Raw genomic sequence first — 19,616 nt, 5'->3', positions numbered from 1 at the left:
CTTTGTGCTGCCTTCTCTCTCTCTTCTCATCTGTCTGTTGGTTATACCAGCGGAGCTACAGTGGGGATGCATAATTGAGGTGGTTCAAGAAACTGGTCCAATCTGAAAATTTCAAAGAACGCCTGCAGGGGTGGGGATGGGTAGATGGGAAGGGGGAGGACCTCCTTAAAATAGTCCTACCTCTGAAGTAGTCTCTTTGTTGAATTATTTAAATGTATAGAGTTATTTTATATTTTATTATATTAATCTGAACTGTTTCTCCTGTCTCCATGTAAGTGTGGCCGTCGTCTTAGTCGCTCCCTGTTAGTCTCAGAAGACAAAATTTATTGTAAGAATGTGTCTGCTTCAGTTTGTGGCTTCAACATGAGGCAGATGCTGTGGAATCTGAAGTGTGGAGAAATGAGCAAAGAATTTAGAGGACATAGGTTGTAGGAGACAAGGAGGAATGTTAGGCAAAGAAAAAGTTCTTGTTCTTCTAGTGTGAAAATCTTACAAATGCTTTGAATTTTTTTTTTTTGAGATGAGTTCAAACAGTTCTTATGTTTGACAAAAATAAGGTTTCTTTCTAGTTTTTTTATCAGTAAACTTGATATGGCCTTGACTGTATTTTCATTTAAAGTGTGCCATAGCAGTAGTATTTGCAGACCTTCCACATTCAAATTGCTCTTAAATCTGCATTGATTTAGAGATATGAAGGGCTGAATTAATAGGAAGAATGATGACCTTGACTAGTGAAAATTGAAAGTGTTAAAGCGAAATTTTTTGTCTTACCTTAAGGGAACAAAACTATCTATAAGATGATTGGAAGGTGTAAATTTGAGTACAGCTTTTCTTCTGCAATTGAACAGTAATTCTTTAATTTGTTTGTTTGGGTAGATCAAGGTTCTATTTCTACCCGATTTTAATGTTACTGCCTATAATGTAAATAGGTGGTATTATGTTCAGCAATGGTTTTATCCTAATCAATGGATATAATTCTTATGTACAGTGCATAGCCTCTATTGTAATAATACTTGCACATAACTGATACAGATTTTATGTCAATTTACTTCATTTGCCTTGAGGAGTTCCCAGGAGTCTTAGTTACAGGCACCAATTCATTGCACCAGGCGTTGTAAAAAAAAAAAAAGATTTAATTGTATAGACTATGTTGAATAGAAAAGACAGACATATTACAGGTACTATTTAATATGACCCTTACAAGTATTCATCTTAGCAACTTGTCATCAAGGCTGGGGCTAGAGATTAGTATGAAAAATGATAGACGTTGATTAAAAATAATGTGTTAGGATGGCGGGCTTTTATTTCCTCCACTGTATAGTTCTGAGTGTTTTAGATATTGGATAAAGTTCTTCACAGAAAGTGGGAGTTTGGGCAGATAGAACTTGACAACACTGCTTGCACTTTACTGTTTTCCTCTTGCAATTAATAATTGACATCTCCTTTTCATTGTTTTGTAACTGGAAGGTGAAGGTTTAGTGAGAGTTATGATGCCTCTGCTGAGCTTCCTGTCTTGCATGTCTGAGGAGGAGCAGATCAGAAGTGGTTCTTGAAGTGGATGCTCAGATTTTGCTGTACTACCAGAGCAGATACCATGTGTGGCTGCTTGAAGACATAGGGGGTATGGACACAGGTCAATTTGCAGTAAGAGGTATGTAATGAAGTGATGAATTGTCCAAATTTTTGGAGGACTAATCAGGTGGATTAGGATGTGCAATCAGCTGATCTGCAGCTTGGAGAAAAAGAAAAAAGAGCTGATGGTTCATTATTATTTTCATTTTGGTTAGGAAGGGTAGTTCAACCATTGTGTAAAGACCAAGAGCCTTTTAAATACGAGCTCCTGATTTCAAGTGCCCTTCAGTGGCCACGCCACTTAAAACAGTTCCTGCTGTGTCTGTTTTGCTGGTGCAGATGTTTGTGTAATGATACAGTGAATAGATCTGTCAGGTCAGAAATGCCTTTTCTCCCTCACAGAATTTTCTTGACTGGATCAGTTCCCTGATCTGACTTGCTCATGAATGGCTGTGTTAACACCATAGAGAAGGCCAGACCTCTTCAGCTGGGCTAGAGAAGACTGACCCTGTATGTGGGTCCAAAATTGTTGTTTTAATCTTTGACATAAAATAGAATCTGACTGATTTGCATAGATTCTTATTAAAATAGCAGTGTCTGTTAAAAATTTGGATGGATAACTTTCAACAAGAGGTTGGTAGATTTTTGAAAGCTATTTAAGTGCATCTGTGCTGTTAATTGAGACTGAGAACCAATGGCATAATAGTAAAATCAGATACATACCATCAGCCAAAATTCTCTGAACTTTGATCATTCGTTGTATTTCTAGCAATACATTTTTTCATAGTACTACAACTTAAATACTGGCTTACAGCAGAAGTTGTTCTTGTCAAATTTCTTCTTTCTTCATGTTTAGGAATATGAATTTAACAGTACACTTCATTAAAAGTGCAAAGCTAAACTGGAGATGGTATTTTAGTTTTTTTCACTTAGTGAGTAAGGAAAACTTGCAGATGCAAAAAAGTCAGTGTATTACAGAAATGTTTTTTTACAAAAATATTTTGGATGTGAGGGAAGAAAGCAGCAGCCAAGTAATAGCCACATGCAAAATTTGATTATTTTTTGTTGTAGTTTGTTTACATGATGCCTTTTGTTACAGCAGTTGAATGCTCTGAATATGTCTGCTCACATCTCTCCTGTGAGATAGGAAGGTACACTGACTCAGGTATACTGTGGTTGGGCTTTTTGTGTGGTCACTGAAGGAAATATATGGAAAAAGATGTGAATGTAGATTTTATCTAGCACAATAATCTCCAGAGCATTCTCCTCTCTCAACTAACAAAGCTCACTTCTGTACTCCTTCTGCCACGCTCATCTGTTCCTCACCCATTCTGTGAAAACCATTTCCTTAATTGTTTGGATTTAAGCTCAATACGTAATGACTTTCTGAAAAGCTGTACAGACATTTTGGTAAAGAAAGCATAGTGTGTCTGTGAGATGATGGAAGCTAGTTACAACCCACTTGGCCAAGCTGTAGCTCATTTGAGGGATTTTTTGATAAAAGTTTTCACTGGGAAGGACAGAATTAAGTTTTGGTGCTTTTTTTTTTTTTTTTTGTCAAGACCAGTATTACCATTGATTTGCAATGCATGTTGCTAGTATGTGTTATTAATAGGTACTTAAGCATGTGTAACCTCTACATATGGTTTCTAAGACATGCTGTGATTTTTTAGAATAATAAAATTTGGTTTCCATTAATGCAGTATTCTGAGTTTAATTTACTTTTTATCTACTTGACAAGATACTTCAGTTTAGCTACTTCCATAGGGTCTGGCGCTCTCCGTGGTAAGTGACTGTATCCTGTTTCAGCTTTGAGTGGTGTAGTAAGGTTTGTTTGACAGAATATATGATGATGGCTTGGTGAGAGCCAGATCTAATTGTAGTTTTCTCTAGAAGTGTGGTGTTGAATAATATCAGAAACACGACTTGCTGAAAGAAGTGAGCAGTGAATGTTACTGCTTGGACAAACTGGTGACTGAAGGGCTGACTGTCTTGGTTTACTTCTATAGCACATATAACGTTGAAAACAAGTTTTAATTATTCTCCTTTTTCTTTTAAAAAGACATCAAATGTAGAAGAAATAAGTTATATCTGTTACTTTGTTAAATGTCATCTTAGGTTTGATCTTTAAATCCATCTTCTCATGGCATAGGTGGCTGATTTGCCTTTTCTGAAAAGCAGCAGTGTTTCTCCAAAACTGAAATGAGGTAATTTTATTCCCAGCCATTGATCAGGTGTGCAAGTAATAACTCTGTACCTGCAGAAATGAGGGTTAGCAACTTGGCCTTGACAATAGAAGTGTACTCAGTACATGGAAATCCTTTTTTCCTCTGTTTCTGGCTGAATTTGGAACATGGGCATTATTTCTTACAAAATATACTCCTGAATTGCTCATACTCAGGTTCTGGCTTTTGAGATTGTTTTGGTTATGTGTATTCTCTGCTAGTTTAAGAAGATCGAATGAGGAAGGACAAAAATAGTGATTCTTGCATTTTGTATGAGTTGTGGCAAGAAATGGCTGCAAACTTCTCTGTACAAATATATCTCTGTCACTTGCACAACATTTAGCAAGTGAGTCTATTTTAATCAGAACTGTGGACACTCTGTAACCCTCCCAACTTCTTCGTGTACATTTTGGCCTATGGAAAATACTGTCTTACTGTTCATCGTCTGCCTGTAACTGCATTTTCTTCCCTGATAAGCATGCTAGGAAGTGAGAGGCTTTTGACAGAGCACTGAAGATATATTGCATTTGACTGCTGCCTGAGACTTCTCTGCACAGATGGATCGTGGTAGTCAACCCAAATCTAAAGAAAATTTAACGAAGCGGAAGGACCTCACTTATGTCCTACTGAATGAGCTGGTGGTGGTTTCATTTGCTCCTTTATAGGCTTATAGTCAAGAATTAGGTGTGTCCACACAGTATTTTGGTTTTTAGTTTGCTTGTTATGAGCTGTCTGTAGTGATGGATTACTATGTTGTCATCAGTGTTACATGGGGAGATCTGGGCAGCTGTCCTGTTATTTGTCCAGTCTTTGATAATCAGGGCAGAAAGAGTTGTAAAGATTTATGTGGCTGTGAAAGAAACCCTAGCATGGTACATTGCAGAAGATCATCTCACAGAGTAATCTTGGTGTGGGAGTACTGATGAGTTCTGTTATCAGCGCAGGTTGGGGGCACTCTGATGCACATGCAGGAACCATTGAAAGATGCTTACCTGCTGTTGACTAACATTGGATAATCTTGCGTACAGCGAGGTCACAATGCAGTAGCTTCATATTTTGAGGAACTCCTATGTCAACAAATTTCTGTGAGGCTGTTTCAAATGATTAAACAGGAGAGAAAATCTGCATTATGCTTAAAAATAAGTTCGCATGAAGAAGGTCAATTGATACAGTGCTTGAAATAACTTCACATGTTTCACAAATAAGTCTGAGATTTGGGTAAGAGGACCTATTGCTTCTTCCTATTCAAGACTTCTGTGCAGTGATTCTGTCAGTGAGGCTGTTTTTTATCAGCCACACAGGCTTGTAATATGTTTCCTTTGCTCCTGCCAGGTTGAAGGCAAATTTTGATTACTGGGCTGTTGGGGGAGAAATGAATGTGTTGGAGCAAAGTGAAACTGCTTAGCTTAGTGAGTGTAGTCTGCAGTGTCTGGATGGATTGTTTAGATGGCTCTACAGCTATGGGCTATAAATACTTTAAAAGTCATGCAGCTTTACTGAGAGAGCTGCATGCACGTGTAGCAAGAGTGTAGGTGTCACACTGGAGTGTAGTGAAAGCTGTGCCAGACTCTTACCTTCCCTTTGAATAAATGAGGACATTGCATCTTGTGTGTGTTGGAAAGTACTGTAAATGTGTGTAATTTGTGACTGTTAACAAAACACTTGTTTGGAGGCAGGACTTTGTCCCTTCTGCTGGGGATGGCATTGTGGATATGTTACCAGCATTATGGAGTTTTATATGATTGTGTTGTAGTCTCTGGTTGGCAGGTGCTGCATTGTCCTCTTGAGATCGTGCGTGAGGAAGAGTATGTACCAGCTGAAAATGTTTTCTTTAAAGGCTTCCAGTAAAAAAATAATAAAACATGCTTTTTTTACATGTGGATGGGGGTAGACTTTGGAGGCCTTATCTATCTAATAAAAAACATGAATGTATTTTATTAACAAGACTTGTCCAGGGGATTATTCTCAGTGGTTTTGCTCAGAATATAGCGCTTAGATATAAGCACTTTACCGGGCTGTTACTATTAAGAAAGGCTATTGCAGTAGTAATTGTAATAGTTCTGTATTTATAGCACATTAATGACAGGAAATGTGCTATATGTCTTAAGTTATCAGTGATGTAATGAGTTGGAGCACGTTCTATCTTTTTTTATTCCTGTTATTAATGAAATGCCTTTTTTCTTTTTGGCAGCTATTCTACTGGATATGTTACTCAAGTTAGGCTCCTTGTGAGATACTCAAAGCAAATATTGTCCTGGTGAAAACTTCTTATTTGTTTGTCAGGGTAAATTCCAATATTAAAAAAAAAAATAAAAATTGAAGGATAAAAATATGTTCTCCCTGTTTTGAGTTAGCATATATAACTTCTGGACTAAATAAATGTTATATGATTGCATGAGATTATGGAGGATAAGAATTTGTGCCTTGGTTGACCTTTACTGTATCTCTGTTCTTAACGGCATTTTCCAGCATCTTGTGCTGTTTCTATTCATTATATAATTAAAATTATTCTTTTTTAATAGTGAACAAATCTTAAGACTGTTTGTCAGTGGTGTTAACATACATTAGCTTGAAAACGTAGCAGTTTTCAAGCCTGTGGGTAGAGTTACAGAGAGCGAATATCATTCAGTGATTAAAGTTTTTCTATGATGTAATGCAGAAGAGGCTTCTAGAGATCTTGTCCAGACTATGCAGAGTATGCTTTGGTAAAGCCATGTTTAAAACTGAGTGTGAGATTCTGTGGGAGACTGAGCCTGTGAGAGGATGGCAATGTTGCCTTCATGAAAAGAGGATGGGTGCCAAGCACGTGGTAGCCAGGGTGTGCGCACAGTCTCCATGGCACATGAATGTTGCTGATTGCAATGCCCCACACTGCTTATCTAGAGAAGCTGCTTTTAACATCTGCCAGTTGCAGTAGATGTTCTCGTACCTTTAGCTTGATAACTTTCTTCTATGTATGTTTTTTTTCCCCTTTTTTCCCCCCTCTTATTTTTTTGCCTTAACAGCAAGTCACCTAAGGCAAGCTTCTTTCTTTTTTTGTGTATCCCAATTTTAGTCCTACCCCGATAGGGCTGGAGCGTCAAACTAATAAAACATCAAAAGCAATAATTCAGAAAAAGGAGGAGCTTATCCATAATAAGCCTGAACTGGACAGATTGGCACACTGTGGCATTCATAGAAGTGTTATTCATGTGATATATGTAGTCTTTAAAATGCTAAAAAGTGGAAGTTCAGCAGAACAGCAGATCTCTCTTATGACACTTAAAATATAAGATTAAAACAGCAGTAAAGTTGACTTCCTAGAAGAGAGACAGAATTTGAGGTATTAACAATTTGACAGTTCCCTTTTGATTCCAGTAATATTTTTATGTGCATCAATCTGCATGAACCAAGGCTGTAACACAAAGAGGCCTTTGAGTTAGAGGAAAGGGGCTGCAGAGACATGCAGTGCTGTGGGGTGGTTTTGTGCCTGTGTGTTCTGTAGCCTACACACACAGATAGTAGAAGATGAAAGACTCCAGAGTCTTCTGTAGATAACATACATGTTAGTTAAAAAAAATAACCTTGGTAGGCAGATGGGAAAAGAACTGGATGCCAAATCTTGCCTGCATCTCATTTGTGTGCCTGGTTTGTTTGTTGGGGTTTTTTTTGGTGGGTTTTTTTTTTGTTTGTTTGTTTGGGGGTTTTTTTTGTTTGTTTTTTTTTTGGTGGTGGTTTTTTTTTTTTTTTTTTTTTTTTTTTATTTTTTGGGGTTTTTTTGTGGTTTTGGATTTTTTGGGTTTTTTTGGTTTTTTGTGAGTTTGGTGATCTACTTGAACAAAATTTTAGTGCAAAGCTAGAAATTAATTCTAAATGGGTTCAACTGAACATGGCAAACACAAAACATGGCTAAATATGAAAACATCGTGCAGGCAATTTTTCCAGGAAGTCTCCAATCTGAGGAGTTGGGGTTCTGTTTCCTGGAAAAGTGTGAGCATTGTCTTAACATTCTTTTAAAGGAAAGAGTCTGTCCAGGTGGCTCTATCCATATTTTTTTTCAGGAAGAGAAAACCACAAGGTGTTTCAGACATGAAATGCTTATGTCATTTGTTAATTTGGGGGGTTTGTTTTGTTTGTTTGTTTTTGTTTTTTTTCTTTGTTTGTTTGGCTTTGGTGTTTAAAGGCAGTGTACATGCACATACTTGTTCATTTCCGTACTTTTCTTAATGCATCTAGTAATGTGACAGGCTTTTATAAAGGAACTAGCAAGGGTCCCCAGACAATTGTGCAGTTGTGGTCCAGTCCTTGAGGGTGAGTCATAATTCCATATACTAAATAATATGTTGAAATACAGAGGAGAGCCTTCCTGGAAGATGTTTACTTATGAGTTGTTTATGTAAGTGTAGATGCTCATACACAGTATTCCAAAATATATGTTCTGACTGGCAAGTGTTTTCAGTTATGTTTCATTCAAGGTAATATGGAAGTCCTGAGGAATGAAGTTGTAGACTGTTTTGCTTAAATAGAGTGAACTTGTTTCAACTTTCCATCCTGTAAAGCAAAGCAGATGGTTGGGGGGGAAAATGCGATGTGTTGTCTTGTGTTGGTTTTCACCTAGGAGTGTCACTGGAATTACTCAGGAACTGAGCATTGAGTATGCTGGTGCCAGTTCTTTCACACACTCACATGGATCCTTTCATTGAGTTGTCTTGGTTTGAGCTTTGGTCAATTGTATCTTCGGTATTTGCTTATAGAGATCTTCCTGGTGTGAAACATGGACCTTGGATTTCATTCCTGTGGTAAATCCAAGGGTGGTTTGAAAGCATTGCAGGGTTCTTGTTGCATCTTTAAGCATGGTAGCGAAATACTTGGATTACTCCCAGTATCAGCCATAGGGAATAGCTGGATGGTGAGGATTGCTCTCATTTGCTTTGCAAATATTGTTGGAAATTTCTCTCTTCAGGGGCACAAAAACACAGCCAGTGAGTAAATGATGATGGGGAAATATTAATGCTGGAAATGCGCTCCAACTGGTAGTAGGCTACTGGCCCGCATTACCTAGAAGATTGGCAGGTTGCAAGACAAGGGGGTTAAACATTGATGTACCAGGAAGTAGAAGAGAAATACTAAATTTTAATTGCTGTTGAAGCAGGGAAATTGAGTGGGGTACTGGTGTGACTGAGAAACATACCTTTTTTTTTTCCCTCTCTTTTTCTCCATATTTAGGAGGGCTTTCGAGCTGCTGCTCTGCTGCTGAACAGCATGCAGTCCTTTCGGGAGCAAAGTAGTTATCACGGAAACCAGCAGAGCTACCCGCAGGAAGTGCACACTTCATCCCGACTGGAGGAGTTCAGCCCCCGCCAGCAGGCCCAGATGTTCCAGAGCTTTGGAGGAGGTGCTGGCAGTGGACGTCGTGGAGCAACAGGAGCCTCTACAGCAATGCCTGGTGAGAGCTCTGGCCATCAGAGCTACCAAGGTTTCAGAAAAGAAGCAGGAGAGTTTTACTATATGGCTGCCAACAAAGATCCAGTGGTATCAGGAGGGCAGCAGCCGCCTCAGCGCAGGCCTTCTGGACCAGTACAGAGCTATGGGCCCCCTCAAGGGAGTAGCTTTGGGAGTCAGTATGGGAGTGAGGGACATGTGGGCCAGTTCCAAACACAGCACTCAACCCTTGGGGGTGTATCCCACTATCAACAGGATTATACTGGTCCTTTTTCTCCAGGGAGTGCCCAGTATCAGCAGCAGGCTTCTAGCCAGCAGCAGCAGGTGCAGCAGCTGAGACAGCAGATCTATCAGTCTCATCAGCCTTTACCCCAGGCTTCCAGCCAGTCTGCTTCTAGCACCTCACACTTGCAGCCAATGCAGCGTCCATCCACCCTGCCTTCCTCTGCTTCAGGCTACCAGTTACGAGTGGGTCAGTTCAGCCAGCACTATCAGCCACCTTCGTCATCCTCCTCCTCCTCTTTCCCTTCCCCACAGCGCTTTGGCCAGTCAGGACAGAATTATGACGGAAGCTACAACGTGAATTCTGGGTCGCAGTACGAAGGCCATGCTGTGGGTTCCAATGCACAGGCCTATGGCACCCAGTCAAACTACAGCTTTCAAACTCAACCGATGAAAAGCTTTGAGCAGTCTAAGCTGCCCCAAAGTGGGCAGCAGGGGCAGCAGCAACAGCACCCACCTCAGCACGTAATGCAGTATTCAAATACTGCCACCAAACTCTCTCTTCAAAGTCAAGTGGGACAGTACAGCCAGACTGAAGTTCCTGTAAGGTCACCGATGCAGTTCCACCAAAACTTCAGTCCAATCTCTAATCCATCTCCTGCTGCATCTGTGGTTCAGTCTCCAAGCTGCAGCTCTACCCCTTCTCCACTCATGCCAGGTGGAGAAAATCTCCAGTGTGGGCAAGGCAACATGTCCATGGGTTCTCGAAACCGGATCCTGCAGATGATGCCTCAGCTTAGTCCTACACCATCTATGATGCCAAGCCCCAATGCTCATGGAAGTGGATTCAAGGGGTTTGGACTGGAAGGACTGCAAGAAAAAAGGCTCACAGATCCAGGACTGAGCAGCCTGAGTGCTCTAAGTTCTCAAGTTGCCAATCTGCCCAACACAGTCCAGCACATGTTGCTCTCAGATGCCTTGGCACCTCAGAAAAAAAGTTCCAAAAGATCATCCTCTTCCAAGAAGGCTGACAGCTGCACCAACTCAGAAGGCTCCTCCCAGGCAGAGGAGCAACTCAAGTCTCCCATGGCAGAGTCCCTGGATGGTGGCTGTTCCAGTAGTTCAGAGGATCATGGGGAAAGGGTGAGACAGCTGAGTGGCCAGAGTACCAGCTCAGACACCACTTACAAAGGGGGTAATTTAGAGAGACCCAACTCCTCACCAGCACAAGGGTCTCAGAATGAGCCATCAAAACTCAGCAGCAGTCCTGCAGCTAGGGAGGATGTGGCCTCCCCTGATGGGAAGGAAGCTGTGGTGGCTGTGGAAAATGCCCCAAAAGTGAATGAAAAGGCTGTTGGGGTGATTGTCTCCCGGGAAGCCATGGCAGGAAGAGTAGAAAAGTCAGGTGGACAAGATAAACCTGCACAAGATGATGCTTCCACAGCCCCTCAGGCACCAGCTAGCACTAGTGGGGCAAAAGAAGCTGGGCATGCAGGGACACAGCAAGAGACTCAAGGAGGAGGTAAAGGGAGCAAAAGTGGCGATAACACTAACCATAATGGGGAGGGGAACAGCCAGCCTGGTCATGCAGTTGTTGGGCCAAATTTTCCTGCAAGAACAGAATCTTCCAAGTCTCCCGGCAGTTTAAGATACAGCTACAAGGATAATATAGCACCTGGTATACAGAGAGGTATTGGTGGCTTTCCACAGTATCCATCTGGTCAAGAAAAGGGGGATTTTCCAGGGCATAGTGAGCGCAAAGGCCGTAATGAGAAGTTTCCTAGCCTCCTCCAAGAGGTTTTACAGGGGTACCACCATCATCCAGACAGAAGGTATTCTAGGAACGCGCAGGAGCATTCTGGGATGGCTGGGAGTTTGGAGGGAGCCATGAGACCCAATGTTTTAATTAGTCAGACCAATGAATTGACCAATAGAGGCCTCTTAAACAAAAGCATGGGGTCCCTCCTAGAAGGCCCTCACTGGGGTCCTTGGGATAGGAAGTCTAGCAGTGCAACTCCAGACATGAAGCAGATAAATCTAGCTGATTACCCTATTGCTAGAAAGTTCGATGTGGAGTCTCAGTCTGCTGCCCATGAGGCAGGAGCACTCTCAGAGAGGAGATCAGTGATCTGTGACATATCCCCATTAAGGCAACTTGTAAGAGATCCTGGCCCTCACCCCATGGGGCACATGGGTCCTGAGGCCAGAAGCGGAAGGAGTGAACGTCTTGCCCCTGGCTTGAGCCAGTCAGTAATACTCCCTGGTGGTTTAGTATCCATGGAAACAAAGATGAAAGCTCACAGTGGGCAAATAAAGGAAGAAGATTTTGAACAGTCAAAGAGCTCAGCTAGTCTCAACAATAAAAAAACAGGAGACCATTGTCATCCTGCTGGCATCAAGCATGAATCTTTTCGAGGCAATGCCAGCCCTGGAGCTGCAGTCTCCGATGCTGCTCCAGACTACATGCCCCAGCAGGACAACAGATCGACACAGATGAGACGAGGACCTGGCAGAACTGGAAGGGGTAAATCACCTTCTCAATATCAGGATCTTGCTGATAAGCTGAAAATGTCACCAGGCAGAAGCAGAGGCCCAGGGGCAGATCTGCATCACATGAACCCACACATGACACTATCTGAAAGAGTTAGCAGGGGTTCCTTGCATTCTGTCTACCCTCAGAATTCAGAAGGCTCATCTCTGGCTTCAGCATATCACACGAATGCTAGGCCTCATGCTTTTGGTGACCCTAACCAGAGTCTGAATTCCCAGTATCATTACAAGAGACAGCTATACCAGCAACAGCAAGAAGAATACAAAGATTGGGCAAGCAGCGCGGCTCAGGGTGTGATTGCTGCAGCTCAGCACAGGCAGGAAGGAGCAAGGAAGAGCCCAAGACAGCAGCAGTTTCTGGAAAGAGTAAGGAGTCCCTTAAAAAATGACAAGGATGGAATGATGTACCTTCAAGGTAGCTCTTACCATGATACTGGAAGCCAGGAAGCTGGGCGCTGTGTCATGGGGAGTGACAGTACTCAGAGCAAATGCACCGAAATGAAACATGGCAGCCAGAAGTTGCAGCATCATGAATCTGGTTGGGACCTCTCTCGGCAAACTTCTCCTGCTAAAAGCAGCGGCCCTCTTGGAGCAGCCAACCAAAAAAGATTTTGCCCTCAAGAAAGCGATGGGCATCGACGAGAGGAATGTACAGATTTGCCCAAGCCTAGTAATGCTATGCTTAGGCTCCCTGGCCAGGAGGACCAGTCTCCACAAAACCCGTTAATTATGAGGAGGAGGGTCCGTTCTTTCATCTCTCCTATCCCTACCAAAAGACAACCACATGATATGAAGAACAGTGGCAGTGACGATAAAGGGCGACTGATGACTTCAGCCAAAGAAGGAGCTGATAAAACGTACAACTCCTATGCCCATTCATCTCAAAGCCAAGATGCTGGCAAGTCAGTTGCAAAGGGAGATTCCTTCAAGGACCTGCCAAGTCCTGATAATAGGAATTGTCCTGCTGTTTCCCTCACAAGCCCAGCAAAGACCAAAATATTGCCCCCAAGAAAGGGGCGAGGATTAAAACTGGAAGCTATTGTTCAGAAAATTACATCTCCCAATATTAGGAGAAGCGTTTCTACCAACAGTGCTGAAACTGGTCCAGATACTGTCACTCTTGATGACATCCTGTCCCTCAAGAGTGGGCCTGAAGGAGGAAATGTGGCTGGACATGGACCAGAGGCTGAGAAAAGAAAAGGAGAGATACCAGATCAAGTGGGGCCAGCAAGCCAGGATACAAGTGGTGAAAAAACTGTTCCAAGATCTTCAGAAGAGTGGCAAAGCAACGAGGATGATAAAAACAAAAAAGAGGTCCCTGAAACCACCAGTATTGGCAAAGAGGGAGTAGGATCCAGTGCAGCACCACCACCTTCTCAGAAGTCAGGTGGTCAGGGAAGGTCTGATGGATCTGTAAGTGGAGCTGGAACTCTGACCTTTTCCGACTCAAAAACAATTTCCCCTTCCAGTGTGTTCATTTCTGAACCAAATCCAAAGTCTGAGGAAAAAGATGGCGATGTGACAAACATTTCACCCAAGCCAGATGGTTTCCCTCCAAAGGGATATTTCCCCTCTGGAAAGAAAAAAGGGAGGCCAATTGGGAGTGTGAACAAGCAGAAGAAGCAGCAGCAACAGCAGCAGCTGCCTGCACCCCCGCCTCCCCCACCAGCAGCATCACAGCCTGCAGAAGGGGTGGGTGCTGGTGAGCCAAAGCCCAAGAGGCAAAGGAGAGAGAGGCGAAAACCTGCAGCACAGCCACGGAAGCGGAAGCCTAGACGGGCTGCTCCAATCGTGGAGCCTCAAGAACCAGAGATCAAGCTTAAATATGCTACCCAGTCTGTAGATAAAACTGACTCCAAGAATAAGTCCTTTTTCCCTTATATTCATGTGGTAAACAAGTGTGAATTAGGCGCTGTGTGCACAATCATAAATGCGGAGGAAGAGGAGCAGAACAAATTGGTGAGGGGTCGGAAAGGACAGAGGTCTTCAACACCCCCTCCCAGCAATGCGGAGAGCAAAGTGCTGCCCACCTCAACTTTCATGCTGCAAGGCCCTGTAGTAACGGAGTCTTCCGTCTTGGGGCATCTGGTTTGCTGCCTGTGTGGCAAATGGGCCAGCTATCGTAACATGGGTGACCTCTTTGGTCCTTTCTACCCCCAGGATTATGCAGCTACTTTGCCCAAGAATCCACCTCCAAAGAGGGCCACAGAAATGCAGAGCAAGGTCAAGGTACGGCACAAAAGTGCTTCTAATGGTTCCAAGACAGATACTGAGGAGGAGGAGGAACAGCAACAACAGAAGGAACAAAGAAGCCTGGCTGCTCATCCCCGCTTTAAGAGGCGGCACCGCTCTGAGGACTGTAGCGGAGCCTCTCGGTCACTTTCAAGGGGAGCTTCTTGTAAAAAAGCATCCACTGATGGTGGCAGTGGTGGTGAAAAGACTCCTTTGGACTCAAAACCGTCTATGCCCATTTCAGAAGGTGGCACTGAGCTGGAGTTACAAATTCCTGAACTACCTCTTGACAGCAATGAATTTTGGGTCCATGAGGGTTGTATTCTCTGGGCCAATGGGATCTACCTGGTCTGTGGCAGGCTCTATGGGCTGCAGGAAGCTGTGGAGATTGCGAGAGAGATGGTGAGTACCTGACCTTGCTATATACAATTATTTTCTTTCATTAGCAAATATATACCATTTGGAAGTTCCTTGTTCTTCTCTCATGCCTTAAACAGCCATTTTTTATCTTTAATAAATCTCTAGTGATGTCCTTTTGATGGCCTCATTTAGATTTCTGCCACAGCTGATCAGATAAGATTTTTTGGACATCAAAAAGCTGGGTGCTTATTACCTAGTAAAAGTTCTGGATGTCCAAAGGCTTTCTTGTGACTGCAGTGGTCTCTTTGCCCTTCTTTCTCCTATTCTGTTAGATATTTAGTGCTCTCTAGGGCTCTTCTTGGAGTCGTAGAGTGAAAGGACAAGTGGTAGCAGTCACAAATTGCAGCAAAGAAAATTCTAGTTCAATTGGCAAAAAATTTCAGTGAGGGTAATCAGACATTGGATTGAGGCAGGGGAAATGACAGAAAAGCTGTGGAATGCCCTGGTTTTGGAGATGCAAAATTTGGTTCTGGACAGAGCCCTAAGCATCTTTACATCTCAAGCTGGATCTACCTTCAAAGTTGGTTCTGTTTGCAGCAGGGGCTCCTTCCAGTGTGAGTTACTCTGCACTATAATACCTATTATGCAACTGTAGGAGAATTTGCAGTCCTTACAAAATAAGGTGGATAGAGCAGAATTGCACAAATCTCAGTAAGCATTGAGTGAAATATGTGTGGGTTTAGTATCTATGAGTTCAGCATTCACAAATGACACTGATAATTTACTTTCTCCAGAGAGGGAGTATACAATGTATGAGAAGAAATAGGTAAAATTAAAGCAGGGACAAAGGAAAAATTTTATTCACAACTGCCTGATTGTGGATGGACACGTTCACTGTTCTTGATTTCCTGAGGCAGAAGCTGATGCTTTAAAACCACAGTTATGTGCCTTGCTTTGCCATCGTCAGTATCCTGCATTGCTTTTTTTATGGTTATCTTTTTTTGTATTGTTCTCTGTCCTGGGTCAGACCATGGAAGAGGCATAGAACTACTTTTTCCTGTTGCCTTCAGGTTCTTCCTTTTCTAAACAGTGTTGGGATCCAGTTTTTATCTTCTTTCCTCTGTATTGTTACATACAGCGTGCTTGTTTCCTCCCCATGAGCTTTTTCTCTGCAAGTTTGATTCCTGGCTTGTTCTAAATTTTCACTCAACTGTTCTTTGACAGTAATTACATGCTTCTCTGCCCTAACTTGATTTGGCTTGCATTCTTGTTTCTAGTCTCTCATTAAACATAGTCAGTTAATTTCATTTGGTTTTCATCGAGCCATGCCTGTGTGCTTGTTCTGATGCAACTGCTGAATTTCTTATCTCTGATAATTGCAAGGTTTCTTTCAGGTTCTCCACCACCGTTTGGATTCTACTCGCAGTGTGGCCTGCTTTCATTTGTCTGGTAGCTCACCAGTATTTTGAATTTGTATCTCTCCAGCCTGATTTTCCCTTTTTACTGTGTGTAGGGTGTGTCTTTCACTTAGGATTCTGGTTTTCCCAATAGCAAATGCATTTTTTACCAGTTCTTGAACCGCTTGAGTTATCCTCCAGTGATCCTTTTTGTGTCCCTGTTTGTGCAGAGGACATAAGCCCAGCTGTGCTAAAACATGCTGTGTTGAGAGGCTCTAATCAAACTTGTTCAATAATAGCAGCCCGTTATCCACATTTTTATGTGGGTTTTTGCATGTTGTTTGACATCTAGTTCTTTCTGTGCATGGAATCTTTGACTTTCTGATTGAATATGCTTTGGCTTACCCTTCAGCACTTTCTTCCAACTGTTACAATCATCTCCTACTTACAAGTAAAAATTTTTTTCCTCTTCTTCTTAACCGTTTCATCTGCCTTTATGGCACCTTACAAAAATATCTCCTTATCTCCTTTGAACTTTGTGTTCTTTTCCTCTGCCTCTTTCCCTCAATCAGTTCCTCAACTCCTCTATCTTTTCTTTTCCCTCATAATGCCAGTAGAAATGTGTTTCTCTTTAAAAAAAAAAAAAGTACAAAATGCTCGTGGCCTCTCTCACCTTTGCAACTACCTCTTAATTTCCTTTTTCTTTTTTCATCTCAAAGTTCTTTGACTGCATTATCTGGGGCTCTTGTCCTCCGCTGTGGCTTCAGTTGTGCTCTACTGCAATTGTAATCAGTGTTTATGGTGATCTTTTCCCAGTTAAGGTTCAGATCTAGTGCCTAATTTTCCATTTTTCTGTCGACTACATTATCACTATCAACTGTGCTTCTTTTGAAGTGTTGTTCCACCTTTGTTTCCTGCCTGTGTCTTTTGATTACCTCCTTGCTTTCAATTGTATTTTTCAGAGAGGCTGTTTTTCATTATTTCATGCTTTTTTTGTGGGGCTCACTGAAGTTTGCTTGTGCTTTTTTTTTTTATCCTGGAATAGCATGCTTTTGAGTAGCTCTTGGTAACTCAATCACTTTCTTCCGGAGTCTTATAGAGCTTCCTGTTTTCTCCAGATTCATGTTATTTCGACACAAACTTAAAAATTATTCTTGAATTCATAGTGAGTTTCCAAAATTTCACTTTGAAACATGGCTTTTAATCTACATCATCCTTAATCCATTGTCTGTCATTTTATTCTGATTTTCATGTCACTCAGATTCACAATCTCATTTGATTTTAAACTATTTCTTCCTAATCCTTCCTATTTAAGGCTGCAAGAAATACTGCTTACTTTTGCTATATGATAAATAATATGTAGTCTTTCAGTGCTCTCCACTGTTCTGTCTAGATCCATTTTTTATCTGTTCATAAGACTGAACTTTCAGAGTCAGGGACGATTGTCTTGTGTGTACATTCTGTTTTGCTATAGAATCATAGAATGACTTGAATTGGAAGTGACCTTAAAGATCAAACCCCTTGCTGTGGGTAGGGACACCTTCCACTAGACCAGGCTGCTTAGGGCCCCATCCAATCTGACCTTGAACATTTCAAGGAATGGGCTGTCCACAACTGCTCTGAATAGCTTGTTCCAATGCCTCACCACCCTCACAGTAAAGAATTTCTTCCTAATATCTAAGTTAAACCTACTCTCATTTTAAAACCATTCACCCTTGTCCTGTCACTACATGTTCTTGTAAATAACCTCTCTCTTGTATGTTCCCTTCAGGTACTGGAAGGCCACAATTAAGTCACCCTGAAGCCTTCTCTTCCAGACTGAACAATCCCAGCTCTCTCAGCCTTTCCTTGTAAGGAGAGATGCTCTGTCCCTTTAATCATTTTGGCGGCCTCCTCTGGACTTGCAAAGACTGTTTTGGTCTTTTTGCATAGACCAAAAAAGGTCTATGTCCTTTTTTGTGCAGAAGTCCCCAGAACTGGATGCAGCACTGCAGGTGGGGGTCTCACCAGTGCAGAGCAAAGGGGCAGAATCCCCTCCTTCATCCTGCTGCCCACGCTCCTTTGGATGCAGCCCAGGATACAATTGGCTTTCTGGGCTGAGTGCACATTGCTGGGTTGTGTCCAGCCTCTTGTCCACCTGCACTCCCAAATCCTTCTTGGCAAGGCTACCCTTGATCCCTTCATGCCCCAGCTTGTATTGATACCAGGGGTTGCCCCAACCCAGGTGCAGCACTGATGAGATTAAGCCTGATGAGATTCTCTTGTGCCCACTTTTGAGTCTGTTCAGATCCCTATGGCTGGCATCCCATCCTTCAGGTGAGTGAAGAGCATCACTTAGCTTGGTGTTATCTGCAAACTTGCTGAGGGTGCACTTGATCCCTTCATCTGTGTCATTAATGAAGACATTAAATAACTCTGATGCCAGTGCAGACCCCTGAGAGACACCACTGGTTACTGACACCCACTGGGACTCTGAGCTGTTGATCTCTGCCCTCTTGATGCAACTGTCCAGCCAATTCCTAATCCATCTGATCCATCAAATCCATCACTCTCCAGTTTGGAGAGAAGGGTGTTGTGTGGGACTGTTGGTAGCCTTACATTTCAAAAGCATTACATAAAAATTACATCCTCACTCTTTCCCAGGCAGGAAGGAGTCACTCCATCATAGAAAGCCACTAGGTTGGTCAGGCAGGACTTGTCCTTTGGTGAAGCTGTGCTGGCTGTCCTGAATCACCTCCCTGTCTCCTGTGTTCCTTAGTTCAACTTCTAGGAGGATCTGTTCCATGATCTTCCCAGGCGCAGAGGCGGGGCTGACAGGTTGGTAGTTCCCCGGGTCCTCCTTTCTGCCCTTTTTACAGATGTGTACAATGTTTCCCTTTTTCCACTCACCTGGGGTTTCACCTGACTACCAACTTTTCAAATACCATGGAGTGTGGTTTAGGAATTACATCAGCAAACTCTCTCAGGAATCTCAGATACTTCTTTTCAGATCCTATAGACTTGTGGACATTCATGTTCCTCCGGTGTTCGTTAACCTGATCTTTGCCTACAGTGGGAGGAGCACTTGCCCGCCCCAGTCCGCATCATGTCATCCATCCATTTGAGGGGTGTGGGAAGAGAGGTTGCCATTGAAGACTGAGGCAAAAAATTTGAGTACCTCAGCCTTCTCCTTGTCCATTGTTAGGTGTTTGCCAGCATTGTTTATGGTAGGGAGTACACCTTCTTTGTCCTTCCTTTTCTGGTTAACCTACCTATAGAAGACATTCCTTGCATTCCTTTTCAGGTTCACTTCCAGCTTTGCCTCAGCCTTCCCCAGACTATCCCTGCACAACTGAACTTCATCCCTATACTCTTCCCATGTTTCCTGTCCTTGTTTCCGCTGCCTATGTCTTTGTTTCTTTCCCTTCAGTTTGACCAAGAGTTCCCTACTCAGCCATCCAGTCTCTTGCCTTCCTTGCTCAGTTTCTTGCTTCTGAGAATTGCTAGCTCTTGAACTTTATAGAAGACTTCCATAAAAATCTACCAGCTCAGTTCTGCTCCTGTTTCCCTGAGGGCAGTCTCCCAGGGTACCCTATTGACTATCTCCTTGAAGAGCTGGAAGTTTGCTTTCCTGAAGTTCAGGGGCTTAACTTTACTC

The 19,616-nt window shown here is 42.6% G+C and overlaps 1 protein-coding gene across 7 annotated transcripts in view; it reads left to right on the top strand.

Moving 5' to 3' along the window:
- TCF20 (transcription factor 20) overlaps window positions 1–19,616 on the top strand; it is a 131,122-nt gene that overhangs the window by 74,258 nt on the left and 37,248 nt on the right. For 6 of the 7 annotated variants that reach the window (XM_030960558.1, XM_030960560.1, XM_030960554.1 and 3 more), the window contains one exon: window positions 9,003–14,624. In XM_030960558.1, the coding sequence (XP_030816418.1) occupies window positions 9,039–14,624 (5,586 nt within the window). In that variant the 5' untranslated portion in view covers window positions 9,003–9,038. Of the gene's footprint in view, window positions 1–1,476; window positions 1,634–9,002; window positions 14,625–19,616 lie in introns of those variants that run through there. The other variant, XM_030960559.1, reaches the window with a different exon arrangement.

Source organism: Camarhynchus parvulus, chromosome 1A, assembly GCF_901933205.1.
Source record: "Camarhynchus parvulus chromosome 1A, STF_HiC, whole genome shotgun sequence".
In the NCBI taxonomy this organism is placed as follows: Eukaryota; Metazoa; Chordata; class Aves; order Passeriformes; family Thraupidae; genus Camarhynchus; species Camarhynchus parvulus.
This window is presented reverse-complemented; position numbering and strand designations above follow the sequence as displayed.